General features: G+C 40.5%; 1 protein-coding gene across 1 annotated transcript in view; it reads right to left on the reverse strand.

Annotated features, from left to right (window-relative positions):
* mdga2a (MAM domain containing glycosylphosphatidylinositol anchor 2a) overlaps window positions 1-20,149 on the reverse strand; it is a 1,018,846-nt gene that overhangs the window by 94,596 nt on the left and 904,101 nt on the right. The window contains exon 12 of the mRNA XM_072270903.1: window positions 10,813-10,830. Within this exon, the coding sequence (XP_072127004.1) occupies window positions 10,813-10,830 (18 nt within the window). The remainder of the gene's footprint in view (window positions 1-10,812; window positions 10,831-20,149) is intronic.

Below are 20,149 nucleotides of genomic sequence, written 5' to 3' on the forward strand. Positions count from 1 at the left end.
GTCCCATTCATTCCCACTCTTTGCTTCCTGTCTGCCAACCAATTCTCTATCCACATCAATACCACATCAACATATATGTACTTTGATAGTAAGTTTACCTTAACATTGAAATCAAATCAGCGAGGATTGTGCAGGGCCTCCTGCAAGTGTCACCACACTTCCAGAGCCAACAAAGCATAAGCACAACTTAATAACACTAACCACAGGTCTTTGGAACGTAGGAGGAAACTGGAGCACCTGGCGAAAGCCCATATGGTCATGGGGAAAATGTATAAGCTCCTTACAGACAGTGGCAGGAATCGGACCCTGATCTTACAGCTGACACTGTACAATGATATGCTAACCGCTGTCCAAAATCCAACCAGTTTTCAAGAAGCCATAATTTCTTCCAACTAACTATTGAGAAGCAACTGATGCCATCACATCAGAAACTTTATTCTTTCTTTCTCTTCACAGTCTTGACAGAAATTGCATCAAATAAACTCATTCATTGCTGAGAGCCAAACTTCAAATCTTACATTATTTTCATATATAAAGAATGTCCACATCTACTTCCATAATCTTTTCTGCCTTCAATCTCTATTTCATTTTACTTTCTGCTGAAAATATTTTCCAAGCCATTGCCATCTCTTGATTCAATCATTGCTGACCTCCTTTTAAGGAGGTTGTGGCCACATATCACTGAGCAAAGTCCAGGGTGTAAAAGCATAATCAAGCCATGCTTTTCAATTAGTCACTTTAATTATTCTCACCTGTTCCAAAACTCTACTTTCCCAATTTCCCCCCTCCCCAATCCATGGTTGTACAACTACATCAGCAATCAATATAAAAATCATCAATTCATTGATATTACTTTATGGCTTCTCTTGGCCCAATGTTCATTTTTAATGATTACTGTTGTGATGTGGCTTGAGATATGTTTGTAGTCTCAAGGTACTATTAAAATACTAGCTGTTTTATTTATTAGCTACATTGTGAATATAATTTCACATTATATTTTATTGTGAATCCTATTAATAAATTTTAAATATTAGTATAATAATTCCATGCCCATTTTATCTTTTACACAACTGACCACACTAAAATCCAGAAGACATTGCATACTGAGTGAAACAGTTCACAGGTCTAACTTGACCCTCTAACAGAAAGTCTCTTTAACAGTTCATTACTCACTAATTAAATTGTTCATGTTGTTATTAATATCTTGATGCCATTCTTCTCATTGGAAATATAACATTTTATTCCAAATTAAATTAATAATATTGTCACTATATCTTAATATCTTGCCAACACTGAGCTAACTGTACATCAGTGTAATTAACTGTATAATGATGTTTTAATTTAATATGATCGAATCTGATATTACTGCATTTACTGATACATGATGGACATCAACTATGGTCTACATCACAGTTAATGAATTTAGCAAACTGTCATTCCAGTGATTTTTTGATCCATTTGAAACAAATATACATTTATGGAGTTTTGTGGAAGCAGAAACACAATATTCTAATGTTTCATGATGTTTTAATTTCATGTCTGTCTGTACCTTTCACTATATCAATGGATATGTCTCCCTATTAATTTTTTATCTTGGTATCTTATTCGTATCTATCCATCTCATTCATATCACGTAGCACTTTATCTCTTCAATAAATATTACACTGACACTTGAAAGCATCCGCTCTAAAACCATCTTTTGCTGACCTTCTGATAACTGCTGAAGTTGCTCCATAGAGCAGTGTTCTGATATATCTGTACTGCCTTTGATGTAAATTCTGTCTGATTTTTGTAATTCAGCCCAAGGAGTGTTCAATGATCCATTACAAGTGACCTCCTTGAAGGGATGCCATGGATGGCTCACACAGCGGAAGCCTGTATTTCATTTCTGAAAGGTTGTGTAAAAACCCTGAGCTGTAATTAGGCTTCAGTCTCTGTAATTAAGCTGGTTAATATCCCACCAAACTGGGTCTTTTTCTGCTCTTAGTAATGAATTATCACTGACGGGAACATTGCACATTTGGAATTACCAGTACACAACAGTTAATGTCCATCGTGATTATTAAACTCATCAATATGATAAGCAATATTTAGATTTCCTGAGCACATAAGGTATTAACTAAGTTTTACTTGCAGAATAAATTAATTGCATTAGTGTCTTGTGGATGTATTGTACTCACAAAAAAACTAATATTTTCAGATTAGCTATAATTTAGTTCATCATAAAAAGCATCTGGTCGTGCTGTTGAATAAACCTTGTCAATGTTAAAATTGCTTGGTGCAGTTGTCTGCTGGTTATACTTCCATAAATTATGTTTCTTCAATTTCAACATTTTCTGTTGTTCTTCACTTTATAATTCCCACTTCAATTTTTCTCTCAATTAAAGGTCCTCACCAACCATTAAAAATTCACTCCTTCACAGACATGAACAGTCTCACCTACAATTATCAAAAACTGTTAGAATTAACAAAAAAATATAAACTGGACTTGTCTGACACACTGGATTTCTATGTACTTTGTCAATTCATAAGCACTTCACATCTTTGCCTGAGAAATTTGTAGACCAGTTCCATGTACCATGTATGTATTTTGTATGTACCATGTATGTTCCATGTATGTATTTTGTCTCATGACAAAATCATGAAGGTACACCTCCCTGTCAATTCCCTGGCCCAACAGAGATGTTTATAAATGGAAGTCATTGTATTCAATCGTTATACACAACTTCACTAAAGTACTCAGTTTAACAGAGTTTTCTTTTCAGCTAGTAGTTCCCTGGTAGTTTAGTTTATGAATGCAACTGATATACTGTTAATCTCTGATAACTTGACAAACTCATTGTTTCAGCATTTGGCTCACTGGGGCTACGTCCACACTACGCCGGATAATTTTGAAAATGCCAGTTTTGAGTAAAAACGACAGGCGTCCACACTAAGCGTTTTTCAAAATATCTCTGTCCACATTAGACGGATATTTGAGCGAATCTCCTCCTACTGGGCATGCGCAGGACACACAGAAAACAAGTGAAGAGGAAACAATGTACTTGGTGCACATTTGTCCAGTTACGGAGTAGAAAAACTTAAAAGGAATTGCTCTTGGCTCTCACGCAGGAGGACTTAAAACTAAAAAACAACAAATACTGGAGTGTATAGAGGCAACCGACAGGGAGTTCACAGACAGTATGACCCGGCTGACGACAAACATTGAAAAACTGACTAACTCTGTTGCATTAATGAAGTACCTTGTTAAATGTATGAAAACATGTCTGCATCAGTGTTATCTTGTATTTCCATACTATATTACATTAGGCTGTTACACATCTATTGTCAGAGAAGTACAGTACTTGCATAAATAGACAAACCACCTTCATACAAGCAAGGACAGAAAACAAGGCAAAGTGAATATACTTATTTATTCAGTAAGCTATGGGTCAAAGTACTTGGTGAGTACATTTCTAACTCTTATGGCTTCAGTCTCGTTGCCGTCTGTTCTGAAATTGTTAGGTTATGTGGGGAGTTGTGTTCAAGAAAACAACGAAATGTCGCGCTGCGGCTATCTGTTCTGACATGTCATGACAGCGTTTTTAAATAGTCAAAAAAATCTCACTTTACAATTTAACTCTCGCACAGTTCACACCGACTGCGCGTTATTACAGCTGTACGGCAGTGCTTGCGCAGTACCAAGCAGAAGCAGAAAAAGCATTGTTGTTGTGGTGTTGTCATAACAGCATTTTTAAATCTCTCCGTTTACCCCATACACACTACACCGGATATTAGGCGTTTTCAGATTTATTCACTCTGGAGACCGTTTCTGAAAATCTCTGTTTTCAGGGGATGAAAACGCTGCTTTAGTGTGGACAGAGGGTCAAAATGAAGAGAAAAAGCATCGTTTTCAAAATTATCCGGTGTAGTGTGGACGTAGCCTGGGTCAACAGATTGAGGTTCTATTTCTCACTACTATTTCCCTTATAATCACTACAGCACCATTTTCCCACACTCCCCTAGAATACATTGGGGCCCGATTGCCCAATTTCCTGAAACCCTTTAAACTCATTGCAGCCTGTTTCCCACACTTGCTTTAAAGCAAAACAGCTCCTGTTTCCTACACCTTTGTGGATTCTTAACAGGTTCTGTTGACTTGCTCCCTTTATATGAACCAAGGAGCAACCTCCTCTCTCCCTTTGAACTCACCTGGCCCCTGTTTCCCAGAAACCCTTGAATCTAACAGGGTTGTCTCCCACACTCACTTTTAAAGCTCACCTGGATTATGTTCCCTGCATTTGTTTTAAACTTACCCGGTTCACTGGACAATTTAATGTCCTGTTGTATAACATCTGAAAGAAGAATTAAAAGTGGGGTGAAGTATCCAATAATCTGTGGATTACAGTATATTGGGAGATGACTATAAGCACAGAAAGTCATTTTGAACTTTGGAGCTGTCAAACCTTTCTCAATGGGTCTTTTTCAATCCTCTCCTTCCCAAAGTTTCCCAGCATTAGTTTTAAGTTACAGGACCACATGCACATGGAACTGGACAGATATTTGATTCACCAAAACAACTTCTGACCAGGAAAAAAGAACAAAGTATTTTCCATCACATTAGATGAGGCTGGGCTTAAAGCTAGGTCCTCAAGGTAAAAAAGGAAATTGCAGTGTTTTGGTTGCCTGGTTCTCAGACTAAGTTGCTGTAAGACATCATTTAATGAGATGTACCTTAGATCTTGGCGATCCACCGGTACTGCAGGTAGAAAGGGGAAGGGTGAGCAGTGATTTAGAAGAGCTGGAAGATGTGTGGTACCGTAGTGCAGCTGGCCGATTTGCTGCCTCACAGCTCAGTGATCCAGATTCAGTCCTGACCTCCAGTGCTGTCTGTGTGGAGTTGTGACCACATGCTCCAGATGCTCCAGTTTCCTCCTATGTGCCAGGGATGTGCTGTAGGTTAATAGGTCACTGTAAACTGCCAACAATGTGCAGGTGAGTGATGGCGTCTGCGGGAAATCGATGAGAGTGTGGGAATAAAATGGGACTGGTGTAGGATCACTGTAAGTGGATGCTTGACAGTCAGCGTACAGCTGGTGGGCTGAGGGGCCTGTTTCTTCTTGTACATGTCTACCACACCATGACTCTGATCTTTTCTCAATTCCCACCTGTTCCAATTGTTTGAATGTTCCACTAGAAGGATGGACAGTCTGTCAACACATCAAAACATTGCTTTATTACGAAAAGAGCACAATATTGTAAATTCCTGTTTGAAAATTTCTAAGCACGTCATCGAAAGGGGCCCCCTTTAGATGAAAGGTTGATCTAAATTTACTGTTCACTACTCCGCGGTATGCGCGGCCTGTATCGCTATAATCACTCTGTGATGTACATCGTGATATGCCTGCAAGCAGAGAATGAAATGTAGATGACTGTCACTTGGCCATTGTTTTGTCCCTAAGCAAACTTGTCACAGAGTATTTGACAAGTACAGCACAGAAACAGGCCCTTCGGCTCATCTAGTCCATGCTGAAACAACTTAACCTGCCTACTCCCATCGACCTGCACTGGTCCATAGTCCTCCATACTCCTACCATCCATGTACCCATCCAAACTTTGCTTAAACATTGAAATCGAGCTCACATGCACCACTTGCACTGGCAGCTCATTCCAGACTCTTACGACCCATTTGAGGGAAGAGGTTTCCCCTTATGTTCCCTGTAAATATTTCACCTTTCCCCCTTAACCCATGACTTCTAATTGTAATCCCAACCAACCTCAGTGGAAAAAGCCCGATTGTATTTACCCAGTCTATACCCCTCATAATTTTGTATACCTCTATCAAATCTCCTCTCAATCTTCTACATTCCAAGAAATAAAGTCCTGACCTATTTATGTTACAATGGCTTAGGGAAGTGGACCCAAGTGCAGGACACAGACACGTAGGTAGCATTAACAGAAGAGTGTTTATTAATAGTTGCAAGGAAAGCCAGAGAGCAAGGATTAGGTGCTTACGTGGACATGAACGTTGGACAACAAACTGGAGGAGCCTGGACTTGGACATGAAGCCTGGACTTAGACATGGAACCCGGACTTAGACACGGAACCTGGACTTGGACTCGGACACGGAACCCGGACTTGGATTCGGGCACGAGCAAACAGCCTGCAATCCTCAGCTGGACACGAGACGACAAAACCAGACAACGACAGACAATTCGTATCTTGAAACAGAGTAGCACCTGAAGCGGCAAACGGCCGGCAATCACTTAACTGGACACGAAGGGACAGAGTTCACGACTCAGAGTAGCGGCAAACGGTCAGCAATCCTCAGCTGGACACGAAAACGACAGAACTCGCATCTTGACTCGGAGCAGCGGCAATCGGCTGGCAACACTCAGCTGGACACGAATACGACAGAATTCCCAAAGCGACCCCAGGCACCGAAGCAACTTAGAGTCCACTATTCTCGGCAGCCCGGAATGTGCATTGCCGCACTGGCTGAGGTAACGGTCTGGCCCTGAGTAGAAGTAAGCCGGAGTTTTTACGTTGCCGGTTCGGATGAGAATCAGGTGCCTTAATCAAAGAGCCAGGTAGAACACGGGGGAAAGGAAATTAACCGAAATGAGGACTGGACTGTGACAATTTAATCTTTCTATATAACTCGGGTCCTCCAGACCCGGCAGCATCCTTGTAAATGTTCTCTGTAGTCTTTCATCCTTGTTTACAATGGATCATTTCAAATTGTCTCGTGATTATGCTAGGGTTAAATTTGGGTGTTGCTGAGCGACACAATTCGAAGGGCCAGAAGGGTCTATTCCGTTCTGTATCTCATTGAATGAATGAATGAATGAATGAATAAATAAATAAATAAATAAATCCTTCCTGTAGCTAAGTGACCAAAACTGCACACAATACTTCAAATTAGGCCTCACCAGCGTCTTGTACAACATCCCATCGCCTGTACTCAATGCTTTGATTTATGAAAACCAGTGGACCAAAAAACTATTTTATGACCCTATCTATCAGCCAAACTACAAGGTAAACAAAGTTCAGTCTTTACTAACAATTATGCAGTGTTTAGTGACACAGAGAAATATTCATATGTTTGCATAGGTTTTAGAAGATAAATCTCTGAGTAAATTTCATTTAATTAACCTTGCTCACTGTTAAGTATACACCTTTCACGAGAAGCTGCTTAGCCAATAGAGTACAGAGAAAAGGAATATGGGCATATGAACATGAAAGTAGACAGGGAGGCTGATACGATAAGTCCATTCCAAAGTTACCCTTTTTGGAACAAAAGTTTTCTGACATCTGTCCTGATGCTACACTTATAAAAATTTGTCACTTTATTTAGACTGAACACATTTTCATCCTCTGACGGGTTTACATACCTTAAACAAAGTCTGCTTTAGTAAAAAGACACTTCACTAAATCTATTGAGAGACTACTGTGGTGTATTTATAGTTACGTAACTGAGTTATTAAATTAGAGGACTGTATGACTTCATAGCATATCTGATACAAAGACAAGGTGTGGGGAATTCCTTACTGTTGCATTTAGAAGAAATAATGCTGCTTGCAATTCCTGCGACATGTATTTGATACCATACGTGTAAATTACTGGCAGTTTTAGCAGAATGAAAGATCCATTTTAGGATACATTACAGATGGCAGAGAATTAGAAAGAGAGAAACAAAAATATCTGTAAGCCTCATGGACTGTACAAAGTCTGTGGCTGCAACAAATGTGTCCTGATCTTGAAAAACCTTAGTTGTAGGCTCAGTAAGTGCAAGTAAAACAGGCAGATCAGTGGGAATAGATGCTTTTCTTAGTCAATTGGCTACAGTCATTCTTGATGCAAAATCAAAACATAGGAAATGGCCTAAGTTTGCAATTAGTGGAAGAAGCTGAGGGCAAACATATAAGTATAGAGGAAGCTCGAGTAGAGTGACACTTCTTTAATGTGCAAAGAAAAAAACCCAGCACTGGCACAAACATGTTTCAAAATCAGCATGTACTGTACAGCAGTTGTATAACAAGGCATATGAATCATTCATATCCTACCCGTAGAGAAAGTCAAACCAGCTAAGGACAGTAGACCCAATCTGTAATGACAATGTGTATTTTCTTTTACTTACTTTTCTGCAAAGAAAGTAAGCAGTGAGGTGTGAATAGGACTTGGTTAGTATCAGCATCAAGTGACATCATCAATACGATCTATGTACCGTATGCATGAAGTTCTTTATTGCTCTAATCAGAATAAGTGACTCTCCTTGAAACTCCTGCGTCCTGTAACTGTTTTGGTAACTGAAGAGCTGAAAGGATATACTACAGCAATATCATCACTGTTGGCATTTATTCTGCAGCTGTCCAGGGCTGTTTCAATTCCTACAAGATGAGGGTATTCTGTGTTAGATCTGCATGAAGTCCTGTACAACAAGTGTCAGAACTTGCAGCGAATGCTAAGCTGCCTATGCTCACTGTCAATGTTGGAACCAACAATAAACTTGGATATTGTAGGTCCAGTTAGATCAATTTGCTGCTATTTGCTGATGCTCGGTGTGAATGTCCCACACACAAAAATGCTGAGTTATGCTAAAAGATTTGCCAGGTGTTAAAAGCTATTAAGAAATACTTTTCAATACTCCACTGATACAGATTCACAAAAATAAATTAGGCAATTACCAAAAATAATTAAAAATCTTCAAAATCAACTAATTTTACTCAAAAATATAAATTCCCATAACCATGTCTTTTGTTTTGCAGCCATTGTCCATTGTTCAAATGAATGGTCTTGGTGTTCCTGCGAGGACTAACCCCTGGCTATGAGAATGCATCCAATTCTATATTTAACTCTACATTTGCTCTACAAGCCCAGATGGCTCGATCTACTATTTATTCAGTCAGTCTTGGATAATAATCATTTGTAACCCAGAACAAAGCAGTTGCTTCAGGGCATTGGGATCAGAGGTCTGAAAAGTTTTCAACTGTCTCATGAAAAAGTGAACGATGGGAGAGAACAGATTTGCAAGGAATTGTTATACTGGGAGGTAATAAAACAAAAAATATTCATGTCTTTCAATGTTAATATTCTGCAAACTACTGGAGCATAAACACATGTAAGTGAAGATATTTTGTTTCTAAACATCATATTTTGTAAACACTAAGTGACATATATCCAATTCAAACAGCAAGGAAAATCGTAGGCTTAATTGTCCAGCCAGGGAATTAACCAATCAAATATAACAGAATGCTTTTGTCATAAAAAAGAAAATGCAGAACTTACCCAAATGTGGATTTGTCATGGGAGCTGTGTAAAAAAAATAAAAGCTAGTGTGAGACACGTAATATTCAATCCTCTAAAATATTTCTCCCCACTCCATTTTCTCACTGCTTGTAACCTTTTTTTTTGCTATCACTTCAATTCAAACCAAACCAAAGATATTAATTCAGTTGCAATTTTCTCCCCTCAAACTCACCAGAGCAATACAGTGATTATATCTAATGAAACTTCTACTTCAGGACCAAAATATTTAATTTAGGAAATAGAATGTAGCTACTATGAACAATTTTCAATATAACATAAAAATTGTATTTTGGACTTTATTGCTTTTAATGCAACATTTTTTTTTTTGGTTTCCATACTTCCAAGTACTAAATATGAGAGCCATAGCTTTTTGTGTTTTGGAGATTATTTTGCATCTACACAGAGAAACTCATATTGCATACTGAAATCAAAAAGAAAGCATTTTTCATTTCTATTTTTCCATGTTAACAATAACATAGAACATAGAACAGTACAGCACATTAGAGGCCCTTGGGCCCACTATGTTTTGCCGACCCTCAAACCCTGCCTCCCATATAACGTCCCCACCTTAAATTCCTCCATATACCTGTCTAATAACAAGCAGGATACATAAAGGAGAATTAGTTGATGTTGTGATTTTCAGAAGGCCTTTGACAAGGTGCCACACATGAGGCTGCTTAACAAGTATTACAGGAAAGATTTTAGCATGGATAAAGCAGTGGATGATTGGCAGGAGGCAAAGAGTCGGAATAAAGGGAGCTTTTACTGGCTGGCTGCTGGTAACTAGCAGAGTTCCACAGGGGTCTATATTGGCTCCGATTCTTTTTACATTATATGTCAATGATAGAATTGATGGATTTGTTGCGAAGTTTGCAGATGATATGAAGATAGGAGGAGAGGCAAGTAGTTTTGAGGAAGTAGAAAGGCTACAGAAGGACTTAGATTTGGAGAATGGTTAAAGGAGTGGCAGATGGAATGCAGTGTTGGGAAGTATATGGCCATACACTTTGATAGGAGAAATGCAAGGATTGTCTATTTTCTAAATGGAGAGAAAACACAAAAATCTGAGGCACAAAGGGATTTGGAAGTCCTTGTGCAGGATTCTTTAAAGGTTAATTCGCAGTTTGAGTCTGTGGTGAGGAAGGCAGATGTGATGTTAGCATTCATTTCAGGAGGACTAGCATATAAAATCAAGGATGTAATGTTGAGATTTTATAAGGCACTGGTGAGGTCTCATTTGGAGCATTGTGAGCAGGTTTGGGCCCCTTATCTTAGAAAGGATGTGCTGGAACTGGAGAGGGTTCAAAGGAGGTTCACACAAATGATTGGTTTGTCATATGAAGAGCATTTGATGGCTCTGGGCCTGTATTCACTATAATTCAGAAGAATGAGGGATGATCTCCTTGAAACTTATCAAATGGTGAAAAGCCTTGATAGAGTGGATGTGGAGAAGATGTTTCCTATGATGGGAAAGTTTAAGACCAGAGAACACAGCCCCAGAATAGAGGGGTGTCCTTTTATAACGGAGATGAGGATGAATTTCTTTAGCCGGGGAGTGGTGAATCTGTGGGATTCATTGCTGCAGGCAGCTGTGGAGGACAAGTCTTTATGTATGTTTAAGGCAGAGATGAATAAATTGTTGATTGGTCAGTGTATGAAGGGATGCGGGGAGAAGGCAGAGGATTACGTCTGAAAGGAAAATTAGATCAGCCACGATGAGATGCTGGAGCAGATGTGATGGGCCAAATGGCAATTCTGCTCCTATATCTTATGGACTTATGGTCTTATATTAGTTCTATATCATGCTTCCACATATTCTTTGCTGGTTATGGAAGCAGCAGAACAAGAATACACTGAACTATGTTCACAAAATATATAAGAAACATAAGAAATTAGAGCAGGAATACGTCATTTGGTACATCAAACCTGCTCCACCATTCAATAAGATCATGGATGATCTGGCCGTGTACTCAGCTCCACCTATCTGCCTTTAGCCATAACCTATGAACTGTAACCGCCAGTAAAGACCCTTACTATCTGGGACATGCCCTTTTCAATTTACTGCCATTGGGAGGGAGGCCTAAAGACCCACAGTCAACAACTCTGCACCAGATTTTCTCTTCTGCTGTCAAATCTCTGAATGGCCCATGAAGCCTTGAACACTAGCTCATTAATTCTTTTTTTTTTTTGCAGTATTTGTGTTTGTAGTTTATAGCAACTTTATTTTTGCACTGTTCTGCTGCAAAACACATTTCACGTCATATAAGTCATTGACAAGAAATTCCATTCAGATTCTACATCCTTAAATAGAAACAGAATAATTGGATAATGGCACATCTACTTACAATAATTCCATACTATGTATTAAATATGCTTTGGTCCCTCTGTGGTGAACAATAATAAGTTGGATAGTAAAATATCATATCCATAATTTTGTTGAATTGCAGTTATTTTTAATTTCTCTCCATCTGGAGATGTGAAGTGGCCTGAATGCCTTCCTGCTGGAGGTACAACTTCCTTATGGTGACAGAGTCATGGAGAGGTACAGCACAGAAACAGGCCCTTCGGCCCATCTAGTCCATGCCAAAACCATTTAAATTGCCTACACCCAACAATCTGCACCTGGACATTATTTGAAAAAGGCAGGTTGATATATACCATACTTTAAAAAAAATGGCTATCAACAGTAGATCTAAATAGCAGCCTGCTCAATTTAAAAAGCAGTGAAACACATGGTTGAACAAACCCCTGAAGTATTTAAAAGGAATAGCTTAGGCTAATGCAGACAGAAGTCTTTAACAAACCAATTAACTACTGCCACAAAACTGTCATTCAGTATCATTTCTAATTACTTGTGCATAGTGACACTTGGAAAAAAAAGTGTCGTCATACGAAATACCAGATAAAAACCATGGTGTCCTAACCAAAATTATTCTCTCATCCACGGTAATCAAAACAGAATGATTTACCTGGTAATTTATCTCTTTGCTACAGCTATTTGTGATGTGAAGAGGGCTGTCACATTCACTTAAACTTCAACAAAGACTGCAGTTCAAAGTAAATAATTCTACGTGAAATGAATACACAATCCAGAATCAATACCTTTAGAAACACGTATAAATGTACAAAGTTATAGGTCTCCATTGGTCCAAGTTGACCTAAAAAGACTTGAGGCATGTTGGTAGGCAGATGGGAAAGGAAAAAAAGAATGACCTTAGAGGATTATTTGACAAAATTCAGGATAAAGAGCTTGGAAAATTATTGGAAATGTTGCTACTGCTTCCACTTCTTGGTGCTCTTGGATTTGGATTTGAGCTTAGGGCCAAAATCTTGAAGTTTGTTAACAAAATAGAAATTGAAGGTATGGAAATCAGCAACATGGCGTGTAAAAGATTTCAGGAAAAATGGAATCTTCAGGAAGATTCTGATTTAACCTGACTCTGACAGATTAAGGAAGTTAGGGAATGCCAGGTGTGTTGTAAATCCCATTCTGATTGGAGAAATTGGGTTAATAATGGAAACCTGGAGTTACCTGCTATTAGATGGAAGTGCATATGTCACTTCATGCCTGGTGTGTGGATTAGCAGAAAACACAGGTGCTACAAGCTACTTCCATTAGAACACCTTAGTATTATCATGCATCATAATCCACACATAAGCTTTGCATCTTTATCCACTTAGTTATAATATGCTTAGAAAGAATTTAGTTAAGAAATGCATGACTGTTCTTAATGAAAAGAGTCGTGTAGGTTAATGAAACCAAAAGAAGAGTCTTGATATGTTGAATAAATATGTAAACTAAAAATGTACAAGGGTAAAGAAGCAAGTCCCAGTTGGAGATCCACTTTGTATGAAGGCTTCTATATCCGTTTAAGGCCAAAGAGAGGACTTAAACACAAACTGAGCAAAGCATTGTGAAAGATGATGGGTGGTTCTTCACTTGCAAAGATCAGGAGGGAAGAAGAGTACTCTGGAGTGACAGCAGGATTGCTGGTGCCTGTAGAGGCCATTTCTGGATCTGCAGTCTCTGGAACAGCAGGGACATGGGAACAGCTGAGATCCGAGCGCTTGAGTAGTAAGGTCCTTCCTGCTTCTCCTCTTCTCTTTAACAGTCACTCTGCTAGATTTCTCAAATTTCTTGGCTGCTCCGTGGATCAGCTTTCTCCAGCGGTCTCTGTCACAAGCCAGCTGCTGCCACTCATTGACCTCAATATTTGCCTGAGAGAGCTGCTGTTTGAATTGGTCTTTGTACTCTTGTGCAGGGAACCATGATCCCTTTTGCCCTGAGAGAGTTCTCCATAGAGTACTGCTTTCGATAACCTGGAGTAGCCCGTGTGAAACACGTGGCCTGACCAATAGAGCTGCTTGAACAGCAAAGTGGTTTCAATGCTTGGAAGTTGAACTTTCTCCAGGACCTCGTTGCCTCACTGCTGGAGACACGATCCTGCAGCTGATACCCATGATGGAGAGGAGGCATCGCTGATGGACATGCTTGAGCAACTGGATTTACTTTGGGTACAAGACCCAGGCTTCAGGGCCATATAGCAGTGTTGTGACAATGGCAGCCCTGTACACCTGGACTTTTGTGGACAGATGCAGCTGGTGTTACCCCACCAGAGCGAACAGAGGTACATCTGACTTGACCTTCATCCTGCGCCAGATACAGAAGAAGTGTCTTGAACAGAACATGGAACTGTACATGGAGTTCTTTGACTTAACCAGAGCCTTTGATACAGTCAGCAAACAATGGTCACTGGAAGATTCTGTCGAAGCTTGGCTGTCCCCCGAAATTCCTCACCATCCAGCAACAGCTCAATGAAGGCCAAAGTGGTCAGGTTGGGTCTGACCCATTCCCCATCAGTACTGGGGAATGACACCATCTTTTTCAGCATTGATGCTACGGGAAGTGAAAGAGATCACCTTGAAGAGCATCTACATTCAGTTCTGCACTGAACAGAAATATCTTCAACCGTCACCACCTTCTCCCCCAAACAAAAACTATGCAAGAGCCCATTCTTGAGCTACTATATGTGGAAAACCATGCTCCTCTCACACACAGAAGATGAGCTACAGGCTGCAAGGGCTTTTAGATTAACGGTCAGTCTGAAGAAAACAATGAACCTCCATCAGAAGTCCCTCTTGGCGTTTACAAACCACCTTGGATCACCATTAATGACCAACTTCTCTCCATGGTTGAGCAGTTCACCTGCCTGGGCAGTGTCATCTCCAGCAATGCAGCGGGATTTTTTTTTCAATTCACAGCAAGCAGGTAATGGAGTAAATCACCATTTTTCGGGAGAAAATTCAGATTTTTTTTTAATCTACTTGGGATAAAGGAGGCACAACTGTGCAAGCGCATGACCTCAAAGTGCGGAAGGCCTCCATATCCACCATATCCATATATGGAACACCATCATATCCAGCGGGCAGCGTCGGAGTGGGCAGCGGAGTGAGGGGGTGCAGAGTGATAGGGCTTTGGCTCAACGGGCTTAGGTGGAAACAGGAAGAGGTTTCCTGCGACCGCTGAGTCTCATAGTAAAGGGGTAGGTTACAGGTTACTTATTTAGTAATAACAGTAACATTAGAGGTATGCATCTAGGATTAGTGTTGTGTTTGGAATGCCAGATGTGCGGACCCTGGGAGACTCCCAGCCTCCCCAAGGATTACATCTGCACCAGGTGCATTGAGATGAGGCTCCTTAAGGACCGTGTTAGGGATCTGGAGCTGCAACTTGATAACCTTTAGCTAATTAGGGAAAGTGAGGAGGTGATTGATAATACCTATAGAGAGACAGTGGACAGCACCTCTGTGACAGTCCCCCTCAGAAATCGATATATCGTTTTAGATACTGATGGAGAGGTTGAGCTGATAGAGGAAGACCACAGCGAATGGGACTCTGGCACTCTGCCCAGTGCCGTGCTCAAGAGAGCAAGGAGAAATGCAGTAGTTATAGGGGATTCCATAGTGAGGGGAACAGTCAAGAAATTTTGCGAGCCAGACAAGGATACCCAGATGGTGTGTTGCCTGCTTGGTGCCAGGGTACGGGATGTCTCAGATTGGGTCCAGAGTATTCTGAGGAGAGAGGGCGAGCAGCCAGAAGTCTTGGTACATGTTGGTACCAATGACATAGACAGAAAAAGAGAGGAGGTCCTGAAGGAAAATTACTGGGAGCTAGGAAGAAACTTGAAATGCTGGACCTCCAGAGTAATAATCTCAGGATTACTGTCTGAGCCACGTGCTAATGAAGGTAAGAATAGCAGAATTAAGCAGATGAATATGTGGCTAAGTAACTGGTGCAGGGGGCAGGGCTTCAAATTCTTGGATCATTGGGATCTATTTTGGAGGAGGTATGACTTATACAAAAATGATGGGTTACACCTGAACTCAAAGGATAATAATATCCTGGCAGGATTGTTTAATATAGCTGTTAGGGAGGGTTTAAACTAAATTGGCAGGGGGAAGGAAACCAGGGGGTTAGGGTCGAGGAAGAGGAAAATAGAAATAAGACAAAGATACTGTGCAGCAAAGATGGCAAGAAGGGCAGGCAGGTGAATGGATAGGATAATTTGCTGTGCAACAGAAATATAGCAAAATCAGTAACAGATATTGATCTAAATGTGCTGTACTTAAATGCATGCAGCATTAGAAATAAAGTGGATGACCTTGTTGCACAGCTGCAGGTTAAAAGATATGACATTGTGGCCATCACGGAGTCATGGCTAAATGATGGATGTGATTGGGAGCTGAATGTCCAAGGATACACAGTGTACAGGAAGGATAGGAAGGTAGGTATAGGGGGTGGCGTGGCCCTGATGGTAAGTAACGATATCAGATCACTAGAAAGGAGGGACATAGGATCAGAAGAGGTAGAATCCTTATGGGTCGAGTTAAGAAATGGCAAGGGTAAAAAGACACTAATAGCAGTTATATACAGGCCTCCAAACAGCAGCCAGGATGTGGACTACAAGTTACAGCTGGAAATAGAAAAAGCGTGTCAGAAGGAAAATGTCAAGATAATTATGGGGGATTTTAATATGAAAGTGGATTCAGAAAGCCAGGAAGGTACTGGATCTCAGGAGAGTGAGTTTATAGAATGCCTACGGGATGGCTTTTTGGAGCAGCTTGTCCATAAGCCCACCAGGGGATCGGCTGTTTTGGATTAGGTGCTGTGTAATGAACCGGAGGTGATTAGGGAACTGGAGGTAATGGAACCCCTTGGAAGTAGTGATCATAATATGATTGAGTTCAGTTTCAAATTTGAAAAGGAGAAGCTGGTATCAGGTGTATCAATATTTCAGTGGAACAAAGGAAATTACAGTGGTATGAAAGAAGAACTGGCCCAGGTCGATTGGAAAAGTAAACTAGATGGAGTGGCGGTAGAGCAGAATTGGATGAAATTCCTACAAGAAATAAGGAATGTGCAGGAAAAATATATTCCAGAAAAAAAGAAAATCATAAATGGAAAAATGGCACAAATGTGGCTAACGAGAGAGGTTTAGGCTAAAATAAAAGCAAGAGACTGCGTACAAGGAAGCAAAAATTAGTGAGAAAACTGAGGACTGGACGACTTTTAAAAACTTACAGAAGGAAACTAATAAAGTCATTAGGAAAGAAAAGATGAATTATGAAAGGATGTTGGCAATTAGCATAAAAAAGGATACCAAGAGTTTTGTTAAATATATGAAGGGTAAAAGAGTGACACGGGTAGATATAGGACCGACTGAAAATGATGCTGGTGAAATTATAATGAGTAACAAAGAGATGGCAGAGGAACTAGATGAGTATTTTGCATCAGTCTTCACAGTGGAAGACATTAACAACATACCTGATAGCCAGAGGTCTCGGGGAATAGAATTAGGTACAGTCAAGATTACGAGAGAGAAAGTGCTTGGGAAGCTAAAAGGACTAAGAATAGATAAGTCTCCTGGACTGGATGAGGTGCACCCATGGGTTCTGAAGGAGGTGGCTTTGGAGATTGTGGAGGCATTGGAAATGTTTTTCCAGGAATCAACAGACTATGACATGGTTCTGGAGGACTGGAAGGTCGCAAATGTAGTTCCGCTGCTTAAGAAAGGAGGGAGGCAGCAAAAAGAAAATTACAGACCTATTAGTCTGACATCGGTAGTTGGAAAGTTATTGTCCTCAAGGACAAGGTTATGAAATACCTCGAGGTGCATGACAAGATAGGCCCAAGCCAGCATGGTTTCATGAAGGGAAGATCCTGCTTCACCAACCTATTGGAATTTTTTGAGGTAATCTCAAATAAGATTGACAAGGGAAAGGCTGTGGATGTTGTGTATTTGGATTTTCAAAAGGCCTTCAATAAGGTGCTGCATAAGAGGTTGGTTAATAAGATGAGAGCCCATGGAATTACAGGAAAGATATTGGAATGGGTGGAACATTGGCTGATAGGCAGAAAGCAAAGTGTGGGAATAAAGGGATCCTATTCTGATTGGTTGCCGGTTACTAGTGGTGTTCCGCAGGGGTTGGTGTTGGGGCCGCTTCTTTTTACAATGTATATCGATGATTTAGGTTATGGATTAAATGGTTTTGTGGCTAAGTTTGCGGATGACACCAAGATAGGTGGAGGAGCAGAAAGTGTTGAACAAAGGGAAAGATTGCAGAGAGACTTGGTCAGTTTAGGAGAGTGGGCAAAGAAATGGCAGATGAGATACAATGTTGAGAAATGTACGGTTGTACATTTTGGAAGAAGAAATAATTGGGCAGATTATTATTTAGATGGGGAGAAAATTCAAAAATCAGAAGTGTGAAGTGACTTGGGGGGTCCTCGTGCAGGATACCCTAAAGGTTAACCACCAGGTTGGATCGGCAGTAAGGAAAGTGAATGCTATGTTGGCATTCATTTCAAGAGGAATAGTGTATAAGAGTAAGGAGGTGTTAATGAGGCTTTATGGGACACTGGTGAGCCCTCATTTGGAATACTGTGTGCAGTTTTGGGCCCCCTATCTTAGAAGGGATGTTCTGATGTTGGAGAGAGTTCAGAGAAGATTTACGGGGATGATTCCTGGAATGCAGGGGCTAACATATGAGGAGCGTTTGTCGGCTCTTGGCTGTATTCATTAGAGTATAGAAGAATGAGAGGGGATCTCATAGAAACATTTTGAATGTTGAAAGGGTTGGACAGAGTAGATGTGGAAAGGCTGTTTTGCTTGGTGGGTGAGTCCAGGACCAGAGGCCACAGTCTTAGAATTAGAGGCTACCCATTTAAAACAGAGATGGGGAGAAATTTTTTTAGCCAGAGGGTCATAGATTTATGGATTTCGTTGCCACATACAGCTGTGGAGGCCCGATCATTGAAGGTGTTTAAGGAGGAGATCGATAGATATCTAATTAGTCAGGGTATCAAGGGATATGGGGAAAAAGCTGGGAACTGGAACTAGATGGGAGGATAGTTTAGCTCTTGGTGGAGTGGTGGAACAGACTCGATGGGCCGAATGGCCTACTTCTGCTCCTTTGTCTTGTGAATAAGAGACATTGACAATCAACTCACCAGAACCATCAGTGGCTTCAGACACTTCACCAGAATTATGAAAAATAGGATAAGAACTACAAGGGCAATTTCTACTAGAACAGAGAAGGTGAAGAGGAAAGTAGATATAATTATTACTTCATGAAGGATTTTGAAAGACTGAGAGGTTACAACGTATTTCTGATCTGGAATCAGCAATGACGTCCCCTAATTTCAATCATTGACATAAGATAGAATTGAGTAACCCCGACAGATGCCACTCAATACACTGTTTCTCCAGCAGCTTGTTTGTTGGTCCAGATTCCAGCTCCTGCAGTCTCTTGTGCCTCTGGGTTTGGATAAATTTGATTACTGAAACATATGCAATACAAAAAAAAGAGTAAGGGCAGAGGTAAAGATGGCACCAGAGGGCAACTTCTCCCAGCCGATCAGTGAAACAGTTTAAATTCTTCTCCTTTAGATTTAGATGGTTAAGATGGGGTGGAGTTTGTTAGGTGTGTTCAGGAAGGTTTTTTGACATAATAAACCTGGTCAGGTGTCAGATCTCTCAGTGGGAGAGCATTTTGGAGATAGTGATCATAATTCTATGTCCTTTACAATAGCATTGGAGAGAGATAGGAATAGCCAAGTTAGAAAAGCGTTTAATTGGAGTAAGGGGAATTATGACGCTATCAGGCAGGAAATTTCAAGCTTTAATTGGGAACAGATGTTCTCAGGGATAAGTACGGAAGAAATGGTTGGCAAATGTTCAGGGGATATTTGTGTGGAGTTCTGCACGGGTACGTTCCAATGAGACAGGGAAGTTATGGTAGGGTACAGGAACCATGGTGGACAAAGGCTGAAATAAATCTTGCCAAGAAGAAAAGAAAAGCTTACAAAAGGTTCAGCGAGCTGGGTAATGTTAGAGATCTAGAAGATTATAAGGATAACAGGAAGGAGTTTAAGAAGGAAATTAGGAGAGCCAAAAGGGGCCATGGGAAGGCCTTGGCGGGCAGGATTAAGGAAAACCCCAAGGCATTCTACAAGTATGTGAAAAGCAAGAGAATAAGACGTGAAAGAATAGGACCTAACAAGTGTGACAGTGGGAAAGTGTGTATAGAACTGGAGGAAATAGCAGAGGTACTTAATGAATACTTTACTTCAGTATTCGCTATGGAAAAGAACAGAGAAAAGGATTCACTATGGTGATTGTAGTGATGACTTGCAGTGGACTGAAAAGCTTGAGCATGTAGATATTAAGAAAGAGGATGTGCTGGAGCTTTCGGAAAGCATCAAGTTGGATGAGTCACCAGGACCAGATGAGATGTACCCCAGGACACTGCGGGAGGCGAGGGAGGAGATTGCTGAGCCTCTGGCGATGATCCTTGCATC

Source organism: Mobula birostris, chromosome 1, assembly GCF_030028105.1.
Source record: "Mobula birostris isolate sMobBir1 chromosome 1, sMobBir1.hap1, whole genome shotgun sequence".
In the NCBI taxonomy this organism is placed as follows: domain Eukaryota; kingdom Metazoa; phylum Chordata; class Chondrichthyes; order Myliobatiformes; family Myliobatidae; genus Mobula; species Mobula birostris.